This window comes from Oncorhynchus gorbuscha, linkage group LG17 (genome assembly GCF_021184085.1).
Source record: "Oncorhynchus gorbuscha isolate QuinsamMale2020 ecotype Even-year linkage group LG17, OgorEven_v1.0, whole genome shotgun sequence".
In the NCBI taxonomy this organism is placed as follows: Eukaryota; Metazoa; Chordata; class Actinopteri; order Salmoniformes; family Salmonidae; genus Oncorhynchus; species Oncorhynchus gorbuscha.
The window spans coordinates 856,466-881,526 of NC_060189.1; the positions used below are offsets into that span (position 1 = coordinate 856,466).

The 25,061-nt window shown below is 44.1% G+C and overlaps 1 protein-coding gene across 1 annotated transcript in view; it reads right to left on the reverse strand.

Moving 5' to 3' along the window:
• Positions 1-11,664: 11,664 nt before the first annotated feature.
• The window catches only part of LOC124002235 (calpain-3-like), a 65,910-nt gene continuing 52,513 nt past the window's right edge, over positions 11,665-25,061 (reverse strand). Inside the window, exons 17-21 of the mRNA XM_046309597.1 lie at positions 21,996-22,064; positions 21,788-21,866; positions 21,441-21,557; positions 21,083-21,141; positions 11,665-12,572 (exon numbers count right to left, since the gene is read on the reverse strand). Of these exons, the coding sequence (XP_046165553.1) occupies positions 12,546-12,572; positions 21,083-21,141; positions 21,441-21,557; positions 21,788-21,866; positions 21,996-22,064 (351 nt within the window). The 3' untranslated portion in view covers positions 11,665-12,545. The remainder of the gene's footprint in view (positions 12,573-21,082; positions 21,142-21,440; positions 21,558-21,787; positions 21,867-21,995; positions 22,065-25,061) is intronic.

The window sequence follows — 25,061 nt, forward strand, 5'->3', positions numbered from 1 at the left end:
GTCATTTAACCACTTGGTTTATTTTCGTAATTTAACCTCTTGGTTTCTTCTTGTCATGTAACCTCTTGGTTTCGGCTTGTCATGTAACCTCTTGGTTTATTTTAGTCATTTAACCTCTTAGTTTATTTTAGTCATATAACCTCTTGGTTTATTTGAGTAATTTAACCTTTTGGTTTATTTGAGTCATTTAACCTCTTGGTTTATTTGAGTCATTTAACCTCTTGGTTTATTTGAGTCATTTAACCTCTTGGTTTATTTTAGTCATTTAACCACTTGGTTTATTTTCGTAATTTAACCTCTTGGTTTCTTCTTGTCATGTAACCTCTTGGTTTCTGCTTGTCATGTAACCTCTTGGTTTCTTCTTGTCATGTAACCTCTTGGTTTCGGCTTGTCATGTAACCTCTTGGTTTATTTTAGTCATTTAACCTCTTGGTTTATTTGAGTCATTTAACCTCTTGGTTTATTTGAGTCATTTAACCTCTTGGTTTATTTGAGTCATTTAACCTCTTAGTTTATTTTAGTCATATAACCTCTTGGTTTATTTGAGTAATTTAACCTTTTGGTTTATTTTAGTCATTTAACCTCTTGGTTTATTTGAGTCATTTAACCACTTGGTTTATTTTCGTAATTTAACCTCTTGGTTTCTTCTTGTCATGTAACCTCTTGGTTTATTTTGTCATTTAACCTCTTGGTTTAACCTTTGGTTGTCATTTAACCTCTTGGTTTATTTTGTCATTTAACCTCTTGGTTTATTTTAGTCATTTAACCTCTTGGTTTATTTTAGTCATTTAACCTCTTGATTTTAACCTTTTGGTTTTTAACCTCTTGTAATTTAACCTCTTGGTTTATTTTCGTAATTTAACCTCTTGGTTTCGGCTTGTCATGTAACCTCTTGGTTTATTTTAGTCATTTAACCTTTTGGTTTATTTTAGTCATTTAACCTCTTGGTTTATTTGAGTAATTTAACCTTTTGGTTTATTTGAGTAATTTAACCTTTTGGTTTATTTGAGTAATTTAACCTCTTGGTTTATTTGAGTAATTTAACCTTTTGGTTTATTTTAGTCATTTAACCTCTTGGTTTATTTTAGTCATTTAACCTCTTGGTTTATTTTAGTCATTTAACCACTTGGTTTATTTTAGTCATTTAACCACTTGGTTTATTTAACCTCTTGGTTTCTTCTTGTCATGTAACCTCTTGGTTTCGGCTTGTCATGTAACCTCTTGGTTTATTTTAGTCATTTAACCTCTTGGTTTATTTTAGTCATTTAACCTCTTGGTTTATTTGAGTAATTTAACCTCTTGGTTTATTTGAGTAATTTAACCTTTTGGTTTATTTGAGTTTATTTTATTTAACCTCTTGGTTTATTTGAGTAATTTAACCTTTTGGTTTATTTGAGTAACCTTTAACCTTTTTGGTTTATTTTAGTCATTTAACCTTTTGGTTTATTTGAGTCATTTAACCTCTTGGTTTATTTGAGTAATTTAACCTTTTGGTTTATTTGAGTAATTTAACCTTTTGGTTTATTTTAGTCATTTAACCTTTTGGTTTATTTTAGTCATTTAACCTTTTGGTTTATTTTAGTCATTTAACCTCTTGGTTTATTTTAGTCATTTAACCACTTGGTTTATTTTCGTAATTTAACCTCTTGGTTTATTTGAGTAATTTAACCTTTTGGTTTATTTTAGTAATTTAACCTCTTGGTTTATTTGAGTAATTTAACCTTTTGGTTTATTTGAGTAATTTAACCTTTTGGTTTATTTGAGTAATTTAACCTTTTGGTTTATTTGAGTAATTTAACCTCTTGGTTTATTTGAGTAATTTAACCTCTTGGTTTATTTGAGTAATTTAACCTTTTGGTTTATTTGAGTCATTTAACCTCTTGGTTTATTTTAGTCATTTAACCTCTTGGTTTATTTTAGTCATTTAACCACTTGGTTTATTTTCGTAATTTAACCTCTTGGTTTATTTTAGTCATTTAACCTTTTGGTTTATTTTAGTCATTTAACCTCTTGGTTTATTTTAGTCATTTAACCTCTTGGTTTATTTGAGTCATTTAACCTCTTGGTTTATTTGAGTCATTTAACCTTTTGGTTTATTTGAGTCATTTAACCTCTTGGTTTATTTGAGTCATTTAACCTTTTGGTTTATTTGAGTCATTTAACCTTTTGGTTTATTTGAGTCATTTAACCTTTTGGTTTATTTGAGTCATTTAACCTTTTGGTTTATTTGAGTCATTTAACCTCTTGGTTTATTTGAGTCATTTAACCTCTTGGTTTATTTGAGTCATTTAACCTCTTGGTTTATTTGAGTCATTTAACCTCTTGGTTTATTTGAGTCATTTAACCTCTTGGTTTATTTGAGTCATTTAACCTCTTGGTTTATTTGAGTCATTTAACCTCTTGGTTTATTTGAGTCATTTAACCTCTTGGTTTATTTGAGTCATTTAACCTCTTGGTTTATTTGAGTCATTTAACCTCTTGGTTTATTTGAGTCATTTAACCTTTTGGTTTATTTGAGTCATTTAACCTTTGGTTGCTTCTTGACATATAACCTCTTTGCTTTCAACCGTGATTTGCTTATTCACCAGGCTAGGCTAGCCAGTCACAGAGTAGATCAATTAAGATTTGAAACCTCTCTAAGGTGTCAAGGCATGGTCCATGTTTCTGGGACATATTTCAGTACAATGGAGTGTAATTACTTGTGTTTTAAGGAGTTTTTCATTTTAAGAGTATTTCCACATGTTAGTTGTTGAGTGGTAATTACACATTTTTATGATGTTTGCAATAGTGTTTTTTTTTAAAGTGGTTCTATCTGAATTTTCTGGGGCTGACTGTTGATGCTCCCTGATATTGTAACGTTTGTTGAAGGATAGTGTGACATGTTGTGGTCTGAGATTGCCATTCTGAGATTCGGTTTTGCAGTGATGGAAAACTGAAGAACACAGAGACCTAACGGTGTGTGTTCTAGAATATTTTCAAATGACGGTTCTAGGATGTGTTCTACTGACGATTCTAGAATGTGTTCTACTGATAGTTCTAGAATGTGTTCTACTGACAGTTCTAGAATGTGTTCTACTGATGGTTCTAGAATGTGTTCTAGTGATGGTTCTAGTGACGGTTCTATAATATTTTCTAGTGTCGGATCTATAATGTGTTCTAGTGATGGTTCTAGAATGTGTTCTAGTGACGGTTCTATAATATTTTCTAGTGTCGGATCTATAATGTGTTCTAGAATGTGTTCTAGTGACGGTTCTATTATATTTTCTAGTGTCGGTTCACTGTGTTCCTATACATGAACAGGTGTGTATGATGAGGGTAGATAATTTGTCCTCATTGTTGAGACGGACGTGATAACATTTCAAAGTAATCCCTGTTTGTTAGTGGATTTGATTCTTTATTGAACTCATGAATGAGTGGGATTGTACTTACTAGTCATTATTGGGTATTTCTGTGAATCTAGTGTGGAAGGCATCCAGAATGTGGGTGTTTGTTTAAATAGAGCAGGGAGGCTATCCCACAGTAAGTAAGTCCCACAGTAAGTAAGTCCCACAGTAAGTAAGTCCCACAGTAAGTAAGTCCCACAGTAAGTAAGTCCCACAGTAAGTAAGTCCCACAGTAAGTAAGTCCCACAGTAAGTAAGTCCCACAGTAAGTAAGTCCCACAGTAAGTAAGTCCCACAGTAAGTAAGTCCCACAGTAAGTGTTTGTTTAAATAGAGTAGTGAGGATATCCCATAGTAAGTAAGTGTTTAAATAGAGCAGGGAGGCTATCCCACAGTAAGTAAGTCCCACAGTAAGTAAGTCCCACAGTAAGTAAGTCCCACAGTAAGTGTTTGTTTAAATAGAGTAGTGAGGATATCCCACAGTAAGTAAGTGTTTAAATAGAGCAGGGAGGCTATCCCACAGTAAGTAAGTCCCACAGTAAGTGTTTAAATAGAGCAGGGAGGCTATCCCACAGTAAGTAAGTCCCACAGTAAGTAAGTCCCACAGTAAGTAAGTCCCACAGTAAGTAAGTCCCACAGTAAGTAAGTCCCACAGTAAGTAAGTCCCACAGTAAGTAAGTCCCACAGTAAGTAAGTCCCACAGTAAGTAAGTCCCACAGTAAGTAAGTCCCACAGTAAGTAAGTCCCACAGTAAGTAAGTCCCACAGTAAGTAAGTCCCACAGTAAGTAAGTCCCACAGTAAGTAAGTCCCACAGTAAGTAAGTCCCACAGTAAGTAAGTCCCACAGTAAGTAAGTCCCACAGTAAGTAAGTCCCACAGTAAGTAAGTCCCACAGTAAGTAAGTCCCACAGTAAGTAAGTCCCACAGTAAGTAAGTCCCACAGTAAGTAAGTCCCACAGTAAGTAAGTCCCACAGTAAGTAAGTCCCACAGTAAGTAAGTCCCACAGTAAGTAAGTCCCACAGTAAGTGTTTAAATAGAGCAGGGAGGCTATCCCACAGTAAGTAAGTCCCACAGTAAGTAAGTCCCACAGTAAGTAAGTCCCACAGTAAGTAAATGTTTGTTTTGAAGGATGACTGTGTAGAGAGGAAGATGGTTGAGGGGTTGAAGAGATTGAGGAACAGAATCAGGACCCAATTCCCACGCCATACCTCAAAGCACCCCTGACAACACTCAACATTACACAAACCAGCCAAACTAAACCCCTGACAACACTCAACATTACACAAACCAACCAAACTAAACCCCTGACAACACTCAACATTACACAAACCAGCCAAACTAAACCCCTGAAAACACTCAACATTACACAAACCAGCCAAACTAAACCCCTGAAAACACTCAACATTACACAAACCAAGCTGATGCATCATCGCGCACCAAACTTCTTCTGTTATTGTATTAAAAAAACACACGTAATTATATTTGAATCAATGTGAAAGAATGTTCAACCAATGATCTGGTCGTTGTGACACCATATCCGTGTCGTGGGCAGCGCCGGGTTGGACACACGCTGTTGTAGGTGTGTGTTGTGCTGAGGTCTCTCTGGTCAACCTGTGATCTCTAACAGACGTCGTCATCTTCAGGAAGAGATACCTACAGACGTGTAACCTTAACTCCTCCCCTATTATCTGAGGCAAAACATACACCGGTCCTTTAATCTGATCATTCCTGAGTGTCTACGATCAATTTGTTAATACGTTTTTAGCCCGACCGGATGTGCTACAGATATTTTATTAGAGAATGTTATCAAATTGAACAAACCTTGACATGAAAATAATATATATATATTTTTGCAACATAATACAAGCCTCTGTTTTATTTTGTATTTCATTTGTAGTTGTGTAAGAATGTCTTGAACTAAAAGGATTCTGACTGAACAGCGGTTTAGCTCACCTCAACAGATTTGACCGTTTTTTGAGAAATATCCTCTAATTCACTGGAGAACCACGTATCCAAGCAGACCAACCAATAACTACACCATTATTTATTGGGTTTAGGTGATTAAAAATGCATTACACTCATTTGACCGAAGCTTTAGTATGAAACCACAAAAACAAAACAGTCCAACCCATAGTCATATTCACGTCTTCATACGTTGAACCCTGTAGGGAGGCTTCAGCCTGGTCCTGGTCGTTCAGCGGAGGAGGAGGAGGAACTAGGGAGGCTTCAGCCTGGTCCTGGTCGTTCAGCGGAGGAGGAGGAGGAACTAGGGAGGCTTCAGCCTGGTCCTGGTCGTTCAGCGGAGGAGGAGGAGGAACTAGGGAGGCTTCTGCCTGGTCCTGGTCGTTCAGCGGAGGAGGAGGATGAGGAGGAGGAGGAGGAGAAACTAGGGAGGCTTCTGCCTGGTCCTGGTCTTACGGAGGAGGAGGAGGAGGAGGAGGAGGAGGAGGAGAAACTAGGGAGGCTTCAACCTGGTCCTGGTCGTACAGCGGAGGAGGAGGAGGAGGAGGAGGAGGAGGAGGAGGAGGAGGAGGAGGGGGAGGAGGAGGAGAAACTAGGGAGGCTTCTGCCTGGTCCTGGTCGTACAGCGGAGGAGGAGGAGGAGGAGGCGGAGGAGGAGGAGGAGGAGGAGAAACTAGGGAGGCTTCTGCCTGGTCCTGGTCGTACAACGCAGGTTAAGGAGGAGGAGGAGCTAAGGAGGCTTCTACATGGTCCTGGTTGTACAGCGGAGGGTAAGGAGGAGGAGTAGTGTTCTTAGCCGGTTCAGTCTCATTGGTCCATTGGTAGGACTGACAGATTCTACAGACACTTTTCTGTCGAATCTGTGTATCAGTGTTTCAGAACCTGATAGGGGGATTATTCTTCCAACACGTCTCCGGTCCCTCCGTTGTCCATTAGAGACTGTTTCAGAACCTGATAGGGGGATTATTCTTCTAACACGTCTCCGGTCCCTCCGTTGTCCATTAGAGAACTGTGGTCTTCACTGGAGCGATGTGGAGAAGAGGCTTGGCAGAGCACCACACTGGGTAGGGTTGATATCGGGTGGGAAACATATGACATTAGGTATTATAGGGGAGGGTTGGATGAGCCAGCAGGCAAAAGGCTTTGAACGCCAGATGTTCCCAGAGGAATGAAACAGTGAATATCTGAAAAGATGGATATTTGCTGGATCATGAAGAAGCAGCTCTGTGAGGTATCATGCCAGAGAAAGAGAGGTTGTGTGTGTTGGATGCCTGAGAGAAAGACTTGTACATGTGGTAAGGAGGGGGGGGGGAATAAAAAATACAAAAAATGGCGTTTCAGAGGAGACTGACATTTCAGCAATACTGGGAAATGGACATGGTTAGGATAGGAAACGAGAGAAACCTGAGACCTAGAGAAAGAGGGAAGGAGAAGGTTAGAGGCAGAGAGAGAAGGAGAAGGAGAACGTTAGAGGGAGAGAGAGATGGAGAACGTTAGAGGGAGAGAGAGATGGAGAAGGTTAGAGGGAGAGAGAGATGGGTAAGGAGAAGGTTAGAGGGAGAGGGAAGGAGAAGGTTAGAGGGAGAGAGAGAGGTAAGGAGAAGGTTAGAGGGAGAGGGAGATGGGGAAGGAGAACGTTAGAGGGAGAGAGAGATGGAGAAGGTTAGAGGGAGAGGGAGATGGGTAAGGAGAACATTAGAGGGAGAGAGAGATTGGGAAGGAGAACGTTAGAGGGAGAGAGAGATGGAGAAGGTTAGAGGGAGAGGGAGATGGGTAAGGAGAACGTTAGAGGGAGAGAGCGATGGAGAAGGTTAGAGGGAGAGAGAGATGGGGAAGGAGAAGGTTAGAGGGAGAGAGAGATGGAGAAGGTTAGAGGGAGAGAGAGATGGGGAAGGAGAATGTTAGAGGGAGAGAGAGATGGAGAAGGTTAGAGGGAGAGAGAGCTGGGTAAGGAGAATGTTAGAGGGAGAGAGATGGAAGGAGAACGTTAGAGGGAGAGGGAGAGGGAAGGAGAAGGTTAGAGGGAGAGGGAGAGGGAAGGAGAAGGTTAGAGGGAGAGAGAGATGGAAGGAGAACATTAGAGGGAGAGGGAAGGAGAAGGTTAGAGGGAGAGGGAGAGAGATGGAGAAGGTTCGAGGGAGAGGGAGATGGGGAAGGAGAACGTTAGAGGGAGAGGGAGATGGAGAAGGTTAGAGGCAGAGAGAGAGGGAAGGAGAAGGTTAGAGGGAGAGAGATGGAAGGAGAACGTTAGAGGGAGAGGGAAGGAGAAGATTAGAGGGAGAGAGAGAGAGGGAAGGAGAAGGTTAGAGGCAGAGAGAGAGGGAAGGAGAAGGTTAGAGGCAGAGAGAGAGGGAAGGAGAAGGTTAGAGGGAGAGAGAGATGGGGAAGGAGAACGTTAGAGGGAGAGGGAGATGGAGAAGGTTAGAGGCAGAGAGAGCGGGAAGGAGAAGGTTAGAGGGAGAGGGAGATGGGTAAGGAGAACGTTAGAGGGAGAGGGAGATGGAGAAGAAGGTTAATGGCTTTTCAGAGGAGACTGACATTTCAGCAATACTGGGAAATGGACATGGTTAGGATAGGAAACGAGAGAAACCTGAGACCTAGAGAAAGAGGGAAGGAGAAGGTTAGAGGCTGAGAGAGAAGGAGAAGGAGAACGTTAGAGGGAGAGAGAGATGGAGAACGTTAGAGGGAGAGAGAGATGGAGAAGGTTAGAGGGAGAGAGAGATGGGTAAGGAGAAGGTTAGAGGGAGAGGGAAGGAGAAGGTTAGAGGGAGAGAGAGAGGTAAGGAGAAGGTTAGAGGGAGAGAGAGATGGAGAAGGTTAGAGGGAGAGGGAGATGGGGAAGGAGAACGTTAGAGGGAGAGAGAGATTGAGAAGGTTAGAGGGAGAGGGAGATGGGTAAGGAGAACATTAGAGGGAGAGAGAGATTGGGAAGGAGAACGTTAGAGGGAGAGAGAGATTGGGAAGGAGAAGGTTAGAGGGAGAGAGAGATGGAGAAGGTTAGAGGGAGAGAGAGCTGGGTAAGTAGAATGTTAGAGGGAGAGGGAAGGAGAAGGTTAGAGGGAGAGGGAAGGAGAAGATTAGAGGGAGAGAGAGATGGAGAAGGTTAGAGGGAGAGAGAGCTGGGTAAGGAGAATGTTAGAGGGAGAGGGAAGGAGAAGGTTAGAGGGAGAGGGAAGGAGAAGATTAGAGGGAGAGGGAGATGGGTAAGGAGAACGTTAGAGGGAGAGAGAGAGGGAAGGAGAAGGTTAGAGGGAGAGGGAGAGGGAAGGAGAAGGTTAAAGGGAGAGAGATGGAAGGAGAACGTTAGAGGGAGAGGGAGAGGGAAGGAGAAGGTTAGAGGGAGAGGGAGAGGGAAGGAGAAGGTTAGAGGGAGAGAGAGATGGAAGGAGAACATTAGAGGGAGAGGGAAGGAGAGGTTAGAGGGAGAGGGAGAGAGATGGAGAAGGTTAGAGGGAGAGGGAGATGGGGAAGGAGAACGTTAGAGGGAGAGGGAGATGGAGAAGGTTAGAGGCAGAGAGAGAGGGAAGGAGAAGGTTAGAGGGAGAGAGATGGAAGGAGAACGTTAGAGGGAGAGGGAGAGGGAAGGAGAAGGTTAGAGGGAGAGAGAGAGAGGGAAGGAGAAGGTTAGAGGCAGAGAGAGAGGGAAGGAGAAGGTTAGAGGGAGAGGGAGATGGGTAAGGAGAACGTTAGAGGGAGAGGGAGATGGAGAAGGAGAAGGTTAATGGCGTTTCAGAGGAGACTGCCATTTCAGCAATACTGGGAAATGGACATGGTTAGGATAGGAAACGAGAGAAACCTGAGACCTAGAGAAAGAGGGAAGGAGAAGGTTAGAGGCAGAGAGAGAAGGAGAAGGAGAACGTTAGAGGGAGAGAGAGATGGAGAACGTTAGAGGCAGAGAGAGAGGGAAGGAGAAGGTTAGAGGGAGAGGGAGAGGGAAGGAGAAGGTTAGAGGGAGAGGATGGAAGGAGAAGGTTAGAGGGAGAGGGAGGAGAGGTTAGAGGGTTAGAGGGAGAGAGATGGAGAAGGTTAGAGGGAGAGGGAGATGGGTAAGGAGAACATTAGAGGGAGAGAGAGATTGGGAAGGAGAAGGTTAGAGGGAGAGAGATGGGAAGGAGAACATTAGAGGGAGAGGGAGATGGGTAAGGAGAACATTAGAGGAGAGAGGAGAGGGAAGGAGAAGGTTAGAGGGAGAGGGAGAGATGGAGAAGGTTAGAGGGAGAGGGAGATGGGGAAGGAGAACGTTAGAGGGAGAGGGAGATGGGGAAGGAGAATGTTAGAGGCAGAGAGAGAGGAGGAAAGGTTAAAGGGAGAGAGCTGGAAGGAGAACGTTAGAGGGAGAGAGATGGGAAGGAGAAGGTTAGAGGGAGAGGGAGAGGGAAGGAGAAGGTTAGAGGGAGAGAGATGGAAGGAGAAGGTTAGAGGCAGAGAGGAGGGGAAGGAGAAGGTTAGAGGCAGAGAGAGAGGGAAGGAGAAGGTTAGAGGGAGAGAGATGGAAGGAGAACATTAGAGGGAGAGGAGATGGGGAAGGAGAAGGTTAGAGGGAGAGGGAGAGATGAGAAGGTTAGAGGGAGAGAGATGGGGAAGGAGAACGTTAGAGGGAGAGGGAGATGGAGAAGGTTAGAGGCAGAGAGAGATGGGAAGGAGAAGGTTAGAGGGAGAGAGATGGGTAAGGAGAAGGTTAGAGGGAGAGGGAGATGGAGAAGGAGAAGGTTAGAGGGAGAGAGAGATGGGAAGGAGAAGGTTAGAGGCAGAGAGAGAGATATGGGGAATGGAGAAGGTTAGAGGAAGAGAGAGATGGGTAAGGAGAAGGTTAGAGGCAGAGATGGGGAAGGAGAAGGTTAGAGGGAGAGAGGGAAGGAGAAGGTTAGAGGGAGAGAGAGATGGGGAAGGAGAACGTTAGAGGGAGAGGGAGATGGAGAAGGTTAGAGGCAGAGAGAGATGGGAAGGAGAAGGTTAGAGGGAGAGGGAGATGGGGAAGGAGAATGTTAGAGGGAGAGGGAGATGGAGAAGGAGAAGGTTAGAGGGAGAGAGAGATGGGTAAGGAGAAGGTAAGAGGGAGAGGGAGATGGAGAAGGTTAGAGGGAGAGAGAGAAGGATAAGGTTAGAGGGAGAGAGATATGGGGAAAGAGAAGGTTAGAGGAAGAGAGAGATGGGTAAGGAGAAGGTTAGAGGGAGATGGGGAAGGAGAAGGTTAGAGGGAGAGAGGAAGGAGAAGGATTATGGAGTTGAGGGTATGGACTGGTAAGAGTAGCAGTCTAGAGGGTTAGAGGGAGAGGGAAGGAGAAGGTTAGAGGGAGAAGGTTAGAGGAGAGGGAAGGAGAAGGTTAGAGGGAGAGGGAAGGAGAAGGTTAGAGGAGAGAGGGAGATGGGGAAGGAGAAGGTTAGAGGGAGAGAGGAGATGGAGAAGGTTAGAGGGAGAGAGAGATGGGGAAGGAGAAGGTTAGAGGGAGAGAGAGATGGGGAAGGAGAAGGTTAGAGGAGAGAGAGAGATGGAGAAGGTTAGAGGGAGAGGGAGATGGGGAAGGAGAAGGTTAGAGGGAGAGAGAGATGGAGAAGGATGTGATGGAGTTGTAAGTTGTATGGACTGGTAAGAGTAGCAGTCTATTGTGAGGTTAGAGGGAGATGGGGAAGGAGAAGGTTAGAGGGAGAAGGTTAGAGGGAGAGGGAAGGAGAAGGTTAGAGGGAGAGGGAAGGAGAAGGTTAGAGAGAGAGAGAGAGAGATGGGGAAGGAGAAGGTTAGGGGAAGGATGGGGAAGGAGAAGGTTAGAGGGAGAGAGAGATGGGGAAGGAGAAGGTTAGAGGGAGAGAGAGGAGAAGGATGTGATGGAGTTGTAGTATGGACTGAGAGTAGCAGTCTATTGTGAGGTTAGAGGGAGAGGAAGGGAGAAGGTTAGAGGAGAGAGAGAGAGATGGAGAAGGTTAGAGAGAGAGAGAGAGGAGAGGAGAAGGTTAGAGGGAGAAGGATGGAGAAGGATGTGATGGAGTTGTAAGTAGTATGGACTGGTAAGAGTAGCAGTCTATTGTGAGGTTAGAGGGAGATGGGGAAGGAGAAGGTTAGAGGGAGAAGGTTAGAGGGAGAGGGAAGGATGTGATGAGAGGTTATGAGGGAGAGGGAAGGAGAAGGTTAGAGAGAGAGAGAGAGAGAGAGAGATGGGGAAGGAGAAGGTTAGAGGGAGAGAGAGATGGGGAAGGAGAAGGTTAGAGGGAGAGAGAGATGGGGAAGGAAGGTTAGAGGGAGAGAGGGTAAGGAGAATGTTAGATGGAGATGGAAGTTGAAGGTTAGTATGGACTGGTAAGGTAGCAGTCTATTGTGAGGTTAGAGGAGAGATGGGAAGGAGAAGGTTAGAGAGAGAGAGAGATGGGGAAGGAGAAGGTTAGAGGAGAGAGAGATGGGGAAGGAGAAGGTTAGAGGGAGAGAGAGATGGAGAAGGATGTGATGGAGTTGTAAGTAGTATGGACTGGTAAGAGTAGCAGTCTATTGTGAGGTTAGAGGGAGAGGGAAGGAGAAGGTTAGAGGGAGAGAGAGAGAGGGAAGGAGAAGGTTAGAGAGAGAGAGAGAGAAGGTTAGAAGGTTAGAGAGAGAGAGATGGGGAAGGAGAAGGTTAGAGGGAGAGAGAGATGGAGAAGGATGTGATGGAGTTGTAAGTAGTATGGACTGGTAAGAGTAGCAGTCTATTGTGAGGTTAGAGGGAGATGGGGAAGGAGAAGGTTAGAGGGAGAAGGTTAGAGGGAGAGGGAAGGATGTGATGGAGATGTAAGTAGTATGGACTGGTAAGCGTAGCAGTCTATTGTGAGGTTAGAGGGAGAGGGAAGGAGAAGGTTAGAGAGAGAGAGAGGGAAGGAGAAGGTTAGAGAGAGAGAGAGATGGGGAAGGAGAAGGTTAGAGGGAGAGAGAGATGGAGAAGGAGAAGGTTAGAGGGAGAGAGAGATGGGGAAGGAGAAGGTTAGAGGGAGAGAGAGAGAGAGAAGGATGTGATGGAGTTGTAAGTAGTATGGACTGGTAAAAGTAGCAGTCTATTGTGAGGACTGGGGGATGACGTGAGGTGAACAGGACGAAGGTGGTGGATGTGGTACTGGCAGGGTTAGCGCTACGGTCTGGCACTGTCACGACTGAGGTAAATGCTGGTAGTTCGCCTCTGTTCTTCACGTTGGGTGTGTGTCACCTGAGAGGCCGATTGGCTGAGAACACCTTTCTGGAAATCTAGGCATACATGGTCAGCTGGAGCCACTGGACATAGAGGAGAGACATAGAGGGGTATTATCAGTTAGGACATAGAGGAGAGACATAGAGGAGAGACATAGAGGAGAGACATAGAGGAGAGACATAGATAAGAGACATAGAGGGGTATTATCAGTTAGGACACAGAGGAGAGACATAGAGGAGAGACATAGAGGAGACATAGAGGAGAGACATAGAGGAGAGACATAGAGGAGAGACATAGAGGAGAGACATAGAGGGGAGACATAGAGGAGAGACAATAGAGGAGAGAAATAGAGGGGAGACATAGAGGAAAGACATAGAGGGGAGACATAGAGGAGAGAAATAGAGGGGAGACATAGAGGGGAGACATAGAGGGGAGACATAGAGGAGAGAAATAGAGGGGTAGTATCAGTTAGGACATAGAGGAGAGACAATAGAGGAGAGACAATAGAGGGGAGACAATAGAGGAGAGACAATAGAGGGGAGACAATAGAGGAGAGACAATAGAGGAGAGACATAGAGGGGAGACATAGAGGAGAGACATAGAGGAGAGACATAGAGGAAAGACATAGAGGGGAGACATAGAGGGGAGACATAGAGGGGAGAGATAGAGGGGAGAGACATAGAGGAGAGACATAGATGAGAGACATAGATGAGAGACATAGAAGAGAAACATAAAGGGGTAGTATCAGTTGAACAAATCTCTATATACACTGAACAAAAATACACAGCGGAACACGAGCTGAAATTATTAAAGATCGCAGAAATGTTCCTTACTCACAAAAAGCGTATTTCTCTACAATTGTGTGTACAAATTTGTTAATAATCCATCCACCTGACAGGTGTAGCATATCAAGAAGCTGATTAAACAGTATGATCATTACACAGGTGCACCTTATGCTGGGGACAATAAAAGGTCACTCAAAAATGTGCAGTTTTGTCACCCAACACAATGGCCACAGATGTCACAAGTTTTGAGGGAGCGTGCAATTGGCCTGCTGACTGCAGGAATGTCTACCAGAGCTGTTGCCAGATAATTTAATGTTAATTTCTCTACCATAAGCCGCCTCCAACGTCGTTTTATTATAATTTGGTCGTCCAAACGGCCTCACAACAGCAGACCATGTGTAACCACGCCAACCCAGGACCTCCACATCCATCTTCTTCATCATCTGAGACCAGCCACCCGGACAGCTGATGAACCTGTGGGTTTGTCTGAGACCAGCCACCCGGACAGCTGATGAACCTGTGGGTTTGTCTGAGACCAGCCACCCGGACAGCTGATGAACCTGTGGGTTTGTCTGAGACCAGCCACCCGGACAGCTGATGAACCTGTGGGTTTGTCTGAGACCAGCCACCCGGACAGCTGATGAACCTGTGGGTTTGTCTAAGACCAGCCACCCGGACAGCTGATGAACCTGTGGGTTTGTCTAAGACCAGCCACCCGGACAGCTGATGAACCTGTGGGTTCGTCTGAGACCAGCCACCCGGACAGCTGATGAACCTGTGGGTTTCCTTTAACCGAAGAATTTCTGCACAAACTGTCAGAAACCGTCTCAGGGAAGCACATCGTCGTCCTCACCAGGGTCTTGACCTGACTGCAGTTCGGCATCGTAACCGACATCAACATGGCAAATGTTCCACCTTCGCTGGAGAAGTGTGCTCCTCACGGATGAATCCCGGTTTCAACTGTACTGGGCAGAAGGCCGACAGTGTGTATGGCGTTGTGAGGGTGAGCGGTTTGGTGATGTCAACGTTGTGAACAGAGTGCCCCGTGGTGACGGCGGGGTTATGGTAATGGGCAGGGATAAGCTACGAACAACAAACACAATTGCATTTTATCGATGGCAATTTGATGGCAATTTGACATGTCTGGTGAGTAATTCAGGCCATGGAAGAACTGGGACGTTTTCAGCTTCCAGGAAATGTGTACAGATCCTTGCGACATGGGGCCGTGTATTATCATGCTGCAACAAGAGGTGATGGCGGTGGATGAATGGCACGACAACGGGCCTCAGGATCGCGTAACGGTATCTTTGTGCATTCAAATTGCCATTGATCAAATGCAATTGTGTTCGTTTTTCGTGGCTTATGCCTGCCAATACCATTTAAGCACACTTCTCCAGCGTGCCAGTCGAAGGTGGAACATTTGTCATATTTATGTTGGTTACGATGCCGAACTGCATTCAGGTCAAGACCCTGGTGAGGACAACAAGCACGCAGATGAGCTTCCCTGAGACGGTTTCTTACAGTTTGTGTAGAAATAAGCCCACAGTTTCATCAGCTGTCCGGGTGGCTCAGATCCCGCCGGTGAAGAATCCAGATGTGGAGGTCCTGAACTGACGTGGTCTGCTGTTGTGAGGACGTTTGGGCTGCCAAATAATCTAAAACGACGTTGGAGGTGGCTTATGGTAGAGAAATGAACATTCAATTCTCTGGCAACAGCGCTGGTGGACATTCCTGAAGTCATTATGCCAATTGCACGCTCCCTCAAAACTTGAGACATCTGTGGCCATTGTGTTGTGTGACAAAACCGCACATTTTTGAGTGGCCTTTCACAGCACAAGGTGCACCTGTGTAATGATCATGCTGTTTAATCAGCTTCTTGATATGCTACACCTGTCAGGTGGATGGATTATCTTGGCAAAGGAGAAATGCTCACAAGCAAGGATGTAAACACATTTGTGCACAATATTTGAGATAAATAAACTTTGTTCGTAATTTCTGGGGTCTTTTATTTAATCTCGTGAAACACGGGACCAACACTTTACATGTTGCGTTCATATTTTTGTTCAGTGTTCAATGCAATACAATGTAACATTTTTTTGGGTATCCACAGTACTCCACCAATTATACATGGTTTATCTCAATTCTTCTTGTATTTCCCCAAAATGTATTTACTCAAACATATATGTAATTTAAACTTTAAAACTGTAAAAATGTGTATAAAACTGCTCTCAGATGAGGGGCCTTTAAAATGTTCCTTCCCAGCGCCGAGACTTGGTTCGTCCGGTCACTGCACTGACGAAGTCAAAGTAAAAACCCCCTTCTTTTATCTCCCCTGAGTTCACGAAAGGGGTCCCCGGACCCAAAAGTTTGAGAACCGCTGAATTTGGTAACATGACATAGACAGGTAGTGTCAGTTAGGTTGGTAACACAACATAGACAGGTAGTGTCAGTTAGGTTGGTTGGTAACACAACATAGACAGGTAGTGTCAGTTAGGTTGGTAACACAACATAGACAGGTAGTGTCAGTTAGGTTGGTTGGTAACACAACATAGACAGGTAGTGTCAGTTAGGTTGGTTGGTAACACAACATAGACAGGTAGTGTCAGTTAGGTTGGTAACACAACATAGACAGGTAGTGTCAGTTAGGTTGGTAACACAACATAGACAGGTAGTGTCAGTTAGGTTGGTAACACAACATAGACAGGTAGTGTCAGTTAGGTTGGTAACACAACATAGACAGGTAGTGTCAGTTAGGTTGGTAACACAACATAGACAGGTAGTGTCAGTTAGGTTGGTAACACAACATAGAACAGGTAGTGTCAGTTAGGTTGGTAACACAACATAGACAGGTAGTGTCAGTTAGGTTGGTAACACAACATAGACAGGTAGTGTCAGTTAGGTTGGTAACACAACATAGACAGGTAGTGTCAGTTAGGTTGGTTGGTAACACAACATAGACAGGTAGTGTCAGTTAGGTTGGTAACATAGACAGGTAGTGTCAGTTAGGTTGGTTGGTAACACAACATAGACAGGTAGTGTCAGTTAGGTTGGTAACACAACATAGACAGGTAGTGTCAGTTAGGTTGGTAACACAACATAGACAGGTAGTGTCAGTTAGGTTGGTAACACAACATAGACAGGTTGGTTGGTAACACAACATAGACAGGTAGTGTCAGTTAGGTTGGTAACACAACATAGACAGGTAGTGTCAGTTAGGTTGGTTGGTAACACAACATAGACAGGTAGTGTCAGTTAGGTTGGTAACACAACATAGACAGGTAGTGTCAGTTAGGTTGGTAACACAACATAGACAGGTAGTGTCAGTTAGGTTGGTAACACAACATAGACAGGTAGTGTCAGTTAGGTTGGTAACACAACATAGACAGGTAGTGTCAGTTAGGTTGGTAACACAACATAGACAGGTAGTGTCAGTTAGGTTGGTAACACAACATAGACAGGTAGTGTCAGTTAGGTTGGTAGTAACACAACATAGACAGGTAGTGTCAGTTAGGTTGGTAACACAACATAGACAGTTAGGTTGGTGACAGGTCAGTTAGGTTGGTAACACAACATAGACAGGTAGTGTCAGTTAGGTTGGTAACACAACATAGACAGGTAGTGTCAGTTAGGTTGGTAACACAACATAGACAGGTAGTGTCAGTTAGGTTGGTAACACAACATAGACAGGTAGTGTCAGTTAGGTTGGTAACACAACATAGACAGGTAGTGTCAGTTAGGTTGGTAACACAACATAGACAGGTAGTGTCAGTTAGGTTGGTTGGTAACACAACATAGACAGGTAGTGTCAGTTAGGTTGGTAACATAGACAGGTAGTGTCAGTTAGGTTGGTTGGTAACACAACATAGACAGGTAACACAAACATAGACAGGTAGTGTCAGTTAGGTTGGTTGGTAACACAACATAGACAGGTAGTGTCAGTTAGGTTGGTAACACAACATAGACAGGTAGTGTCAGTTAGGTTGGTAACACAACATAGACAGGTAGTGTCAGTTAGGTTGGTTGGTAACACAACATAGACAGGTAGTGTCAGTTGGTCAGTTGTCAGGTTGGTAACACAACATAGACAGGTAGTGTCAGTTAGGTTGGTAACACAACATAGACAGGTAGTGTCAGTTAGGTTGGTAACACAACATAGACAGGTAGTGTCAGTTAGGTTGGTAACACAACATAGACAGGTAGTGTCAGTTAGGTTGGTAACACAACATAGACAGGTAGTGTCAGTTAGGTTGGTAACACAACATAGACAGGTAGTGTCAGTTAGGTTGGTAACACAACATAGACAGGTAGTGTCAGTTAGGTTGGTAACACAACATAGACAGGTAGTGTCAGTTAGGTTGGTAACACAACATAGACAGGTAGTGTCAGTTAGGTTGGTAACACAACATAGACAGGTAGTGTCAGTTAGGTTGGTAACACAACATAGACAGGTAGTGTCAGTTAGGTTGGTAACACAACATAGACAGGTAGTGTCAGTTAGGTTGGTAACACAACATAGACAGGTAGTGTCAGTTAGGTTGGTTGGTAACACAACATAGACAGGTAGTGTCAGTTAGGTTGGTAACACAACATAGACAGGTAGTGTCAGTTAGGTTGGTAACACAACATAGACAGGTAGTGTCAGTTAGGTTGGTAACACAACATAGACAGGTAGTGTCAGTTAGGTTGGTAACACAACATAGACAGGTAGTGTCAGTTAGGTTGGTAACACAACATAGACAGGTAGTGTCAGTTAGGTTGGTAACACAACATAGACAGGTAGTGTCAGTTAGGTTGGTAACACAACATAGACAGGTAGTGTCAGTTAGGTTGGTAACACAACATAGACAGGTAGTGTCAGTAGTGTCAGGTTGGTAACACAACATAGACAGGTAGTGTCAGTTAGGTTGGTAACACAACATAGACAGGTAGTGTCAGTTAGGTTGGTAACACAACATAGACAGGTAGTGTCAGTTAGGTGTAACAACATTAGGTTGGTTGGTAACACAACATAGACAGGTAGTGTCAGTTAGGTTGGTAACACAACATAGACAGGTAGTGTCAGTTAGGTTGGTAACACAACATAGACAGGTAGTGTCACAACATAGACAGGTAGTGTCAGTTAGGTTGGTAACACAACATAGACAGGTAGTGTCAGTTAGGTTGGTAACACAACATAGACAGGTAGTGTCAGTTAAACACAACACAACATAGACAGGTAGTGTCAGTTAGGTTGGTAACACAACATAGACAGGTAGTGTCAGTTAGGTTGGTAACACAACATAGACAGGTAGTGTCAGTAGGTTGTCAGACAGGTAGTGTCAGTTAGGTTGGTAACACAACATAGACAGGTAGTGTCAGTTAGGTTGGTAACACAACATAGACAGGTAGTGTCAGTTAGGTTGGTAACACAACATAGACAGGTAGTGTCAGTTAGGTTGGTAACACAACATAGACAGGTAGTGTCAGTTAGGTTGGTAACACAACATAGTGTCAGTTAGGTTGGTAACACAACATAGACAGGTAGTGTCAGTTAGGTTGGTAACACAACATAGACAGGTAGTGTCAGTTAGGTTGGTAACACAACATAGACAGGTAGTGTCAGTTAGGTTGGTAACACAACATAGACAGGTAGTGTCACAGGTAGTGTCACAACAACAGTTAGGTTGGTTGGTAACACAACATAGACAGGTAGTGTCAGTTAGGTTGGTAACACAACATAGACAGGTTGGTAGTGGTCAGTTAGGTTGGTTGGTAACACAACATAGACAGGTAGTGTCAGTTAGGTTGGTAACACAACATAGACAGGTAGTGTCAGTTAGGTTGGTAACACAACATAGACAGGTAGTGTCAGTTAGGTTGGTAACACAACATTAGAGTGTCAGGTAGGTTGGTAGTTAGACAGGTAGTGTCAGTTAGGTTGTGTCAGTTAGGTTGGTAACACAACATAGACAGGTAGTGTCAGTTAGGTTGGTAACACAACATAGACAGGTAGTGTCAGTTAGGTTGGTAACACAACATAGACAGGTAGTGTCAGTTAGGTTGGTAACACAACATAGTTGTCAGTTAGGTTGGTACACACAACATAGACAGGTAGTGTCAGTTAGGTTGGTAACACAACATAGACAGGTAGTGTCAGTTAGGTTGGTAACACAACATAGACAGGTAGTGTCAGTTAGGTTGGTAACACAACATAGACAGGTAGTGTCAGTTAGGTTGGTAACACAACATAGACAGGTAGTGTCAGTTAGGTTGGTAACACAACATAGACAGGTAGTGTCAGTTAGGTTGGTAACACAAACACAACATAGACAGGTAGTGTCAGTTAGGTTGGTAACACAACATAGACAGGTAGTGTCAGTTAGGTTGGTAACACAACATAGACAGGTAGTGTCAGTTAGGTTGGTTGGTAACACAACATAGACAGGTAGTGTCAGTTAGGTTGGTAACACAACATAGACAGGTAGTGTCAGTTAGGTTGGTAACACAACATAGACAGGTAACAACACAACATAGACAGGTAGTGTCAGTTAGGTTGGTAACACAACATTAGGTTGGTAACACAACATAGACAGGTAGTGTCAGTTAGGTTGGTAACACAACATAGACAGGTAGTGTCAGTTAGGTTGGTAACACAACATAGACAGGTAGTGTCAGTTAGGTTGGTAACACAACATAGACAGGTAGTGTCAGTTAGGTTGGTAACACAAGTGTCAGTTAGGTTGGTAACAGGTAGTGTCAGTTAGGTTGGTAACACAACATAGACAGGTAGTGTCAGTTAGGTTGGTAACACAACATAGACAGGTAGTGTCAGTTAGGTTGGTAACACAACATGGTAAGTTAGGTTGGTACAAACATAGACAGGTAGTGTCAGTTAGGTTGGTAACACAACATAGACAGGTAGTGTCAGTTAGGTTGGTTAGGTTGGTAACACAACATAGACAGGTAGTGTCAGTTAGGTTGGTAACACAACATAGACAGGTAGTGTCAGTTAGGTTGGTAACACAACATAGACAGGTAGTGTCAGTTAGGTTGGTAACACAACATAGACAGGTAGTGTCAGTTAGGTTGGTAACACAACATAGACAGGTAGTGTCAGTTAGGTTGGTAACACAACATAGACAGGTAGTGTCAGTTAGGTTGGTAACACAACATAGACAGGTAGTGTCAGTTAGGTTGGTAACACAACATAGACAGATAGTGTCAGTTAGGTTGGTTGGTAACACAACATAGACAGGTAGTGTCAGTTAGGTTGGTAACACATCATAGACAGGTAGTGTCAGTTAGGTTGGTAACACAACATAGTGTCAGTTAGGTTGGTTGGTAACACAACATAGACAGGTAGTGTCAGTTAGGTTGGTAACACAACATAGACAGGTAGTGTCAGTTAGGTTGGTAACACAACATAGACAGGTAGTGTCAGTTAGGTTGGTAACACAACATAGACAGGTAGTGTCAGTTAGGTTGGTAACACGGTTGTTGTCCTTATACCTGTGCAGTAAGGGGCTATGTCGACAGGGTTGGTAACACAACATAGACAGGTAGTGTCAGTTAGGTTGGTAACACATCATAGACAGGTAAACACTCCGTTAGGGATAAGCTGCGAGCTGAGTGTGAGCTGAACGTAAGCTGATCGTGAGCTGAACATGAGCTGGACGTGAGCTGAACGTGAGCTGGACGTGAGCTGAACGTGAGCTGGACGTGAGCTGAACGTGAGCTGGACGTGAGCTGAACGTGAGCTGGACCAAAGGCGGTAGTAACAACATGTTACTGTTCCGTAATGTATGATAGAATGAGCAGCATATTCTTACCTCTAAGACACTGAGTCTGATCGTACCATCTCCATCCTGGTCGAAGGCCTGGAACGCCCCTGCAAACAAACCCCATGTAATGAATCAATAAATCAAAGATTTATATATTAAGAGGACCAAAATTTGAAATATATATATCTATATATATTTTTTATTTATTTGCATTTACTTTGAAATTGTTGTGTACATGTGTGGTTGAGTTGTGTTTTTAAATGTCAAATAAATCAAACCAACTCAAATATAAAGCCCTTTTTACATCACCGTGTACAGTAACCAGACCTGCATGGCCAGGAGTGGACAAACAGATCTGGGATCAGTGTAATACGGCGATGAGGTGAGGTGTTTGTGTGCGACTTACTGAACATGGCTTCGAGCCGGACCAGACAGCTGATGAAGCTGTCAAAGTCGATGTTCATGCTCTCGTCGGCGTAACGCATGGTGATGACGTCATAGAGCTGATTGTTGAGACGGAAGCCTGAACAGTCACATGACCGTCAGAGATGGGAGATATTGGAGAGACACATTAGGCTGTTCAGTCTGTCAGCTGTCCATTGAAAACAAAACATGTCTTTCCATCTCCTTGTAGTTTAAAACATTTTTTTTTCTTCTCACCTTTATTTAACCAGTCGTTGAGACAGAGATCCAATCCACATGAAGATTTTATTCTATTTAAACCTGGTAAACACAACTTTAAGATGCTCTTACCTGCATCGTTGACAGCATTTCTCATTTCGTAGCTGTTGATGCTACTAGCCTGGTCCGAGTTGTAGTGTTGGAAAATTCCCTAAAGGAACAGAGCAGTTGTAAATCTATACATCTGACTATGTCTACAGTGCCATTGGGAGTTTCAATACAAGGGGAAATAAGGGACAACCCAGCTTTCTGACGAGGAAGAAGAAGAAGAAGAACTCACCTGCCACTGCTTGATCTTGTTCCAGAGATGTCTGAACTCCTGCAGGTTGAGTCTGCCTGTCCCGTCCATCTAGAAAGCTGCTGTTAAGTCACCAAACACATGGGAACTCACAATCAACCATTTCAACAAACAGTCACTTAGCTCAGAATGACCTGTTTCTACACTCCTGTCATTACTGGCCGGCTCGGGTCAGATTACCGTGGACTGCAATCCTACAGAGACATCTTTAACACCCAGCAGAGGGGAAGAGATTGAGAGGTATGGAGATGGGGTGATTTTAAGACACCTCACGCCCATTGTAAAACTAAGGCTGGAGACAAACTTCCTTTGTCCTCTCACTATGGATAATCGGCCTCAGAACATTTACATGCAATAAATGGACTTTGGGACGATAGGTTTCGTGACGATGGAATATGAAAATGTAATGTCATTTTTTGTTATGTTATTAAAAGTTAAAGGACGACGTTATAACGAAAACATTGTAACTTTAAGAGTTTTCCTAGTATGTGCGTGATGTTTAAACATCGTAACTAAGAGTTTTCCTAGTATGTGCGTGATGTTTAAACATCGTAACTAAGAGTTTTCCTAGTATGTGCGTGATGTTTAAACATCGTAACTAAGAGTTTTCCTTGTATGTGCGTGATGTTTAAACATCGTAACTAAGAGTTTTCCTAGTATGTGCGTGATGTTTAAACATCGTAACTAAGAGTTTTCCTAGTATGTGCGTGATGTTTAAACATCGTAACTAAGAGTTTTCCTTGTATGTGCGTGATGTTTAAACATCGTAACTAAGAGTTTTCCTTGTATGTGCGTGATGTTTAAACATCGTAACTAAGAGTTTTCCTAGTATGTGCGTGATGTTTAAACATCGTAACTAAGAGTTTTCCTAGTATGTGCGTGATGTTTAAACATTGTAACTAAGAGTTTTCCTAGTATGTGCGTGATGTTTGCATGTTGTACGTTGGGGGGAAAATGTCCAGATCAAAGAGAATGTTTCTGTAAAGATGAAATGGGAAGTTAGTTCGTTAGTTTAAATCGGATCTGAGTAAAATCTAGACCTTGCCTCGTAACTAGGTACGCCCAGAGAATTGCCCTAAAGGCGGCGATGCCCATTTCTGACCCAAGCGTATATAAGACCTGTGAGTTAAGAATGAACAGATCAGACTAAGTGACCCTGAGCTGCAGGTCTGAAAGGTCAGCAACCCCAAAACGCAACACGAGGTTGAAGACAAAGGAACTTTCTACCAAATCCATGCTAGGGATGAGTAACTGTGTCTAAGAGGGTGAATTCAAGCAGGACCACCCGGTCCCCACTCTCCATCGAATCGTGTGTCTACACTGCGTTCATTCCTACGCTGTGAGCCCTGAGCTACAGGGCTGGCTGTCCTCAGATGACCCTCTTCAGAACACGGGCGAGGAAACAGACCACTAAGACAAAAAGGACCCTGACACCGTAAGGACAACCAGAGAGTTACACCCTGTAACCAGAGAAGTGTGTCATCAGAGAAGCAGAAAGTCGTCCACGAAGAGACACCCTGTCGGAGACCTTCGACACGTAATTACATCATTATATTCTGACCCATAAGAGACGGCAGTTCGGGGTTTTAAACTAAGCATAGTTTACAGATGTACACAAGTGTGCTTTTCTCTCTTTCTCTCTCTTTTAAATCCCCATTTCGCGTAATTGTGTTGGTCTGCTAGGGACCTGTTTTATCGTACTAAGTTCTAATCAACAGCCTTGACTGTGTGCTTGTGTATGTGTATCTTACAATATCATCTTAGCTGGTTAGCCGTTCTCTAACCTCTCCTTGGGGACCCCCAGCCGTTCTCTAAACTCTCCTTGGGGACCCCCAGCCATTATCTAACCTCTCCTTGGGGACCCCAGCCATTCTCTAACCTCTCCTCGGGGACCCCCAGCCATTCTCTAACCTCTCCTCGGCGACCCCAGCCATTCTCTAACCTCTCCTTGGGGACCCCCAGCCGTTCTCTAGTACTTTACACCACTGGAATTAGGTGAGCTAGTTCAGAGCTACAACACAACCTGACCCAGGAGGGTCTCTATCTACAGACAACACAACCTGACCCAGGAGGGTCTCTATCTACAGACAACACAACCTGACCCAGGAGGGTCTCTATCTACAGACAACACAACCTGACCCAGGAGGGTCTCTATCTACAGACAACACAACCTGACCCAGGAGGGGCTCTATCTACAGACAACACAACCTGACCCAGGAGGGTCTCTATCTACAGACAACACAACCTGACCCAGGAGGGTCTCTATCTAACAGACACCCGGGCGGGTCTCTATCTACAGACCTGACCCAGCAGGGTCTCTATCTACAGACAACACAACCTGACCCAGGAGGGTCTCTCTCTACAGGCAACACAACCTGACCCGGGCGGGTCTCTATCTACAGACAACCTGACCCAGGAGGGTCTCTATCTACAGACACCACAACCTGACCCGGGAGTGTCTCTATCTACAGACAACACAACCTGACCCAGGAGGGTCTCTATCTACAGACAACACAACCTGACCCAGGAGGGTCTCTATCTACAGACAACACAACCTGACCCAGGAGGGTCTCTATCTACAGACAACACAACCTGACCCAGGAGGGTCTCTATCTACAGACAACCTGACCCAGGAGGGTCTCTATCTACAGACAACACAACCTGACCCAGGAGGGTCTCTATCTACAGACAACACAACCTGACCCAGGAGGGTCTCTATCTACAGACAACACTGACCCAGGAGGGTCTCTATCTACAGACAACCTGACCCAGGAGGGTCTCTATCTACAGACAACCTGACCCAGGAGGGTCTCTATCTACAGACACCACCACCTGACCCAGGAGGGTCTCTATCTACAGACAACCTGACCCAGGAGGGTCTCTATCTACAGACAACCTGACCCAGGAGGGTCTCTATCTACAGACAACCTGACCCAGGAGGGTCTCTATCTACAGACAACCTGACCCAGGAGGGTCTCTATCTACAGACAACCTGACCCAGGAGGGTCTCTATCTACAGACAACCTGACCCAGGAGGGTCTCTATCTA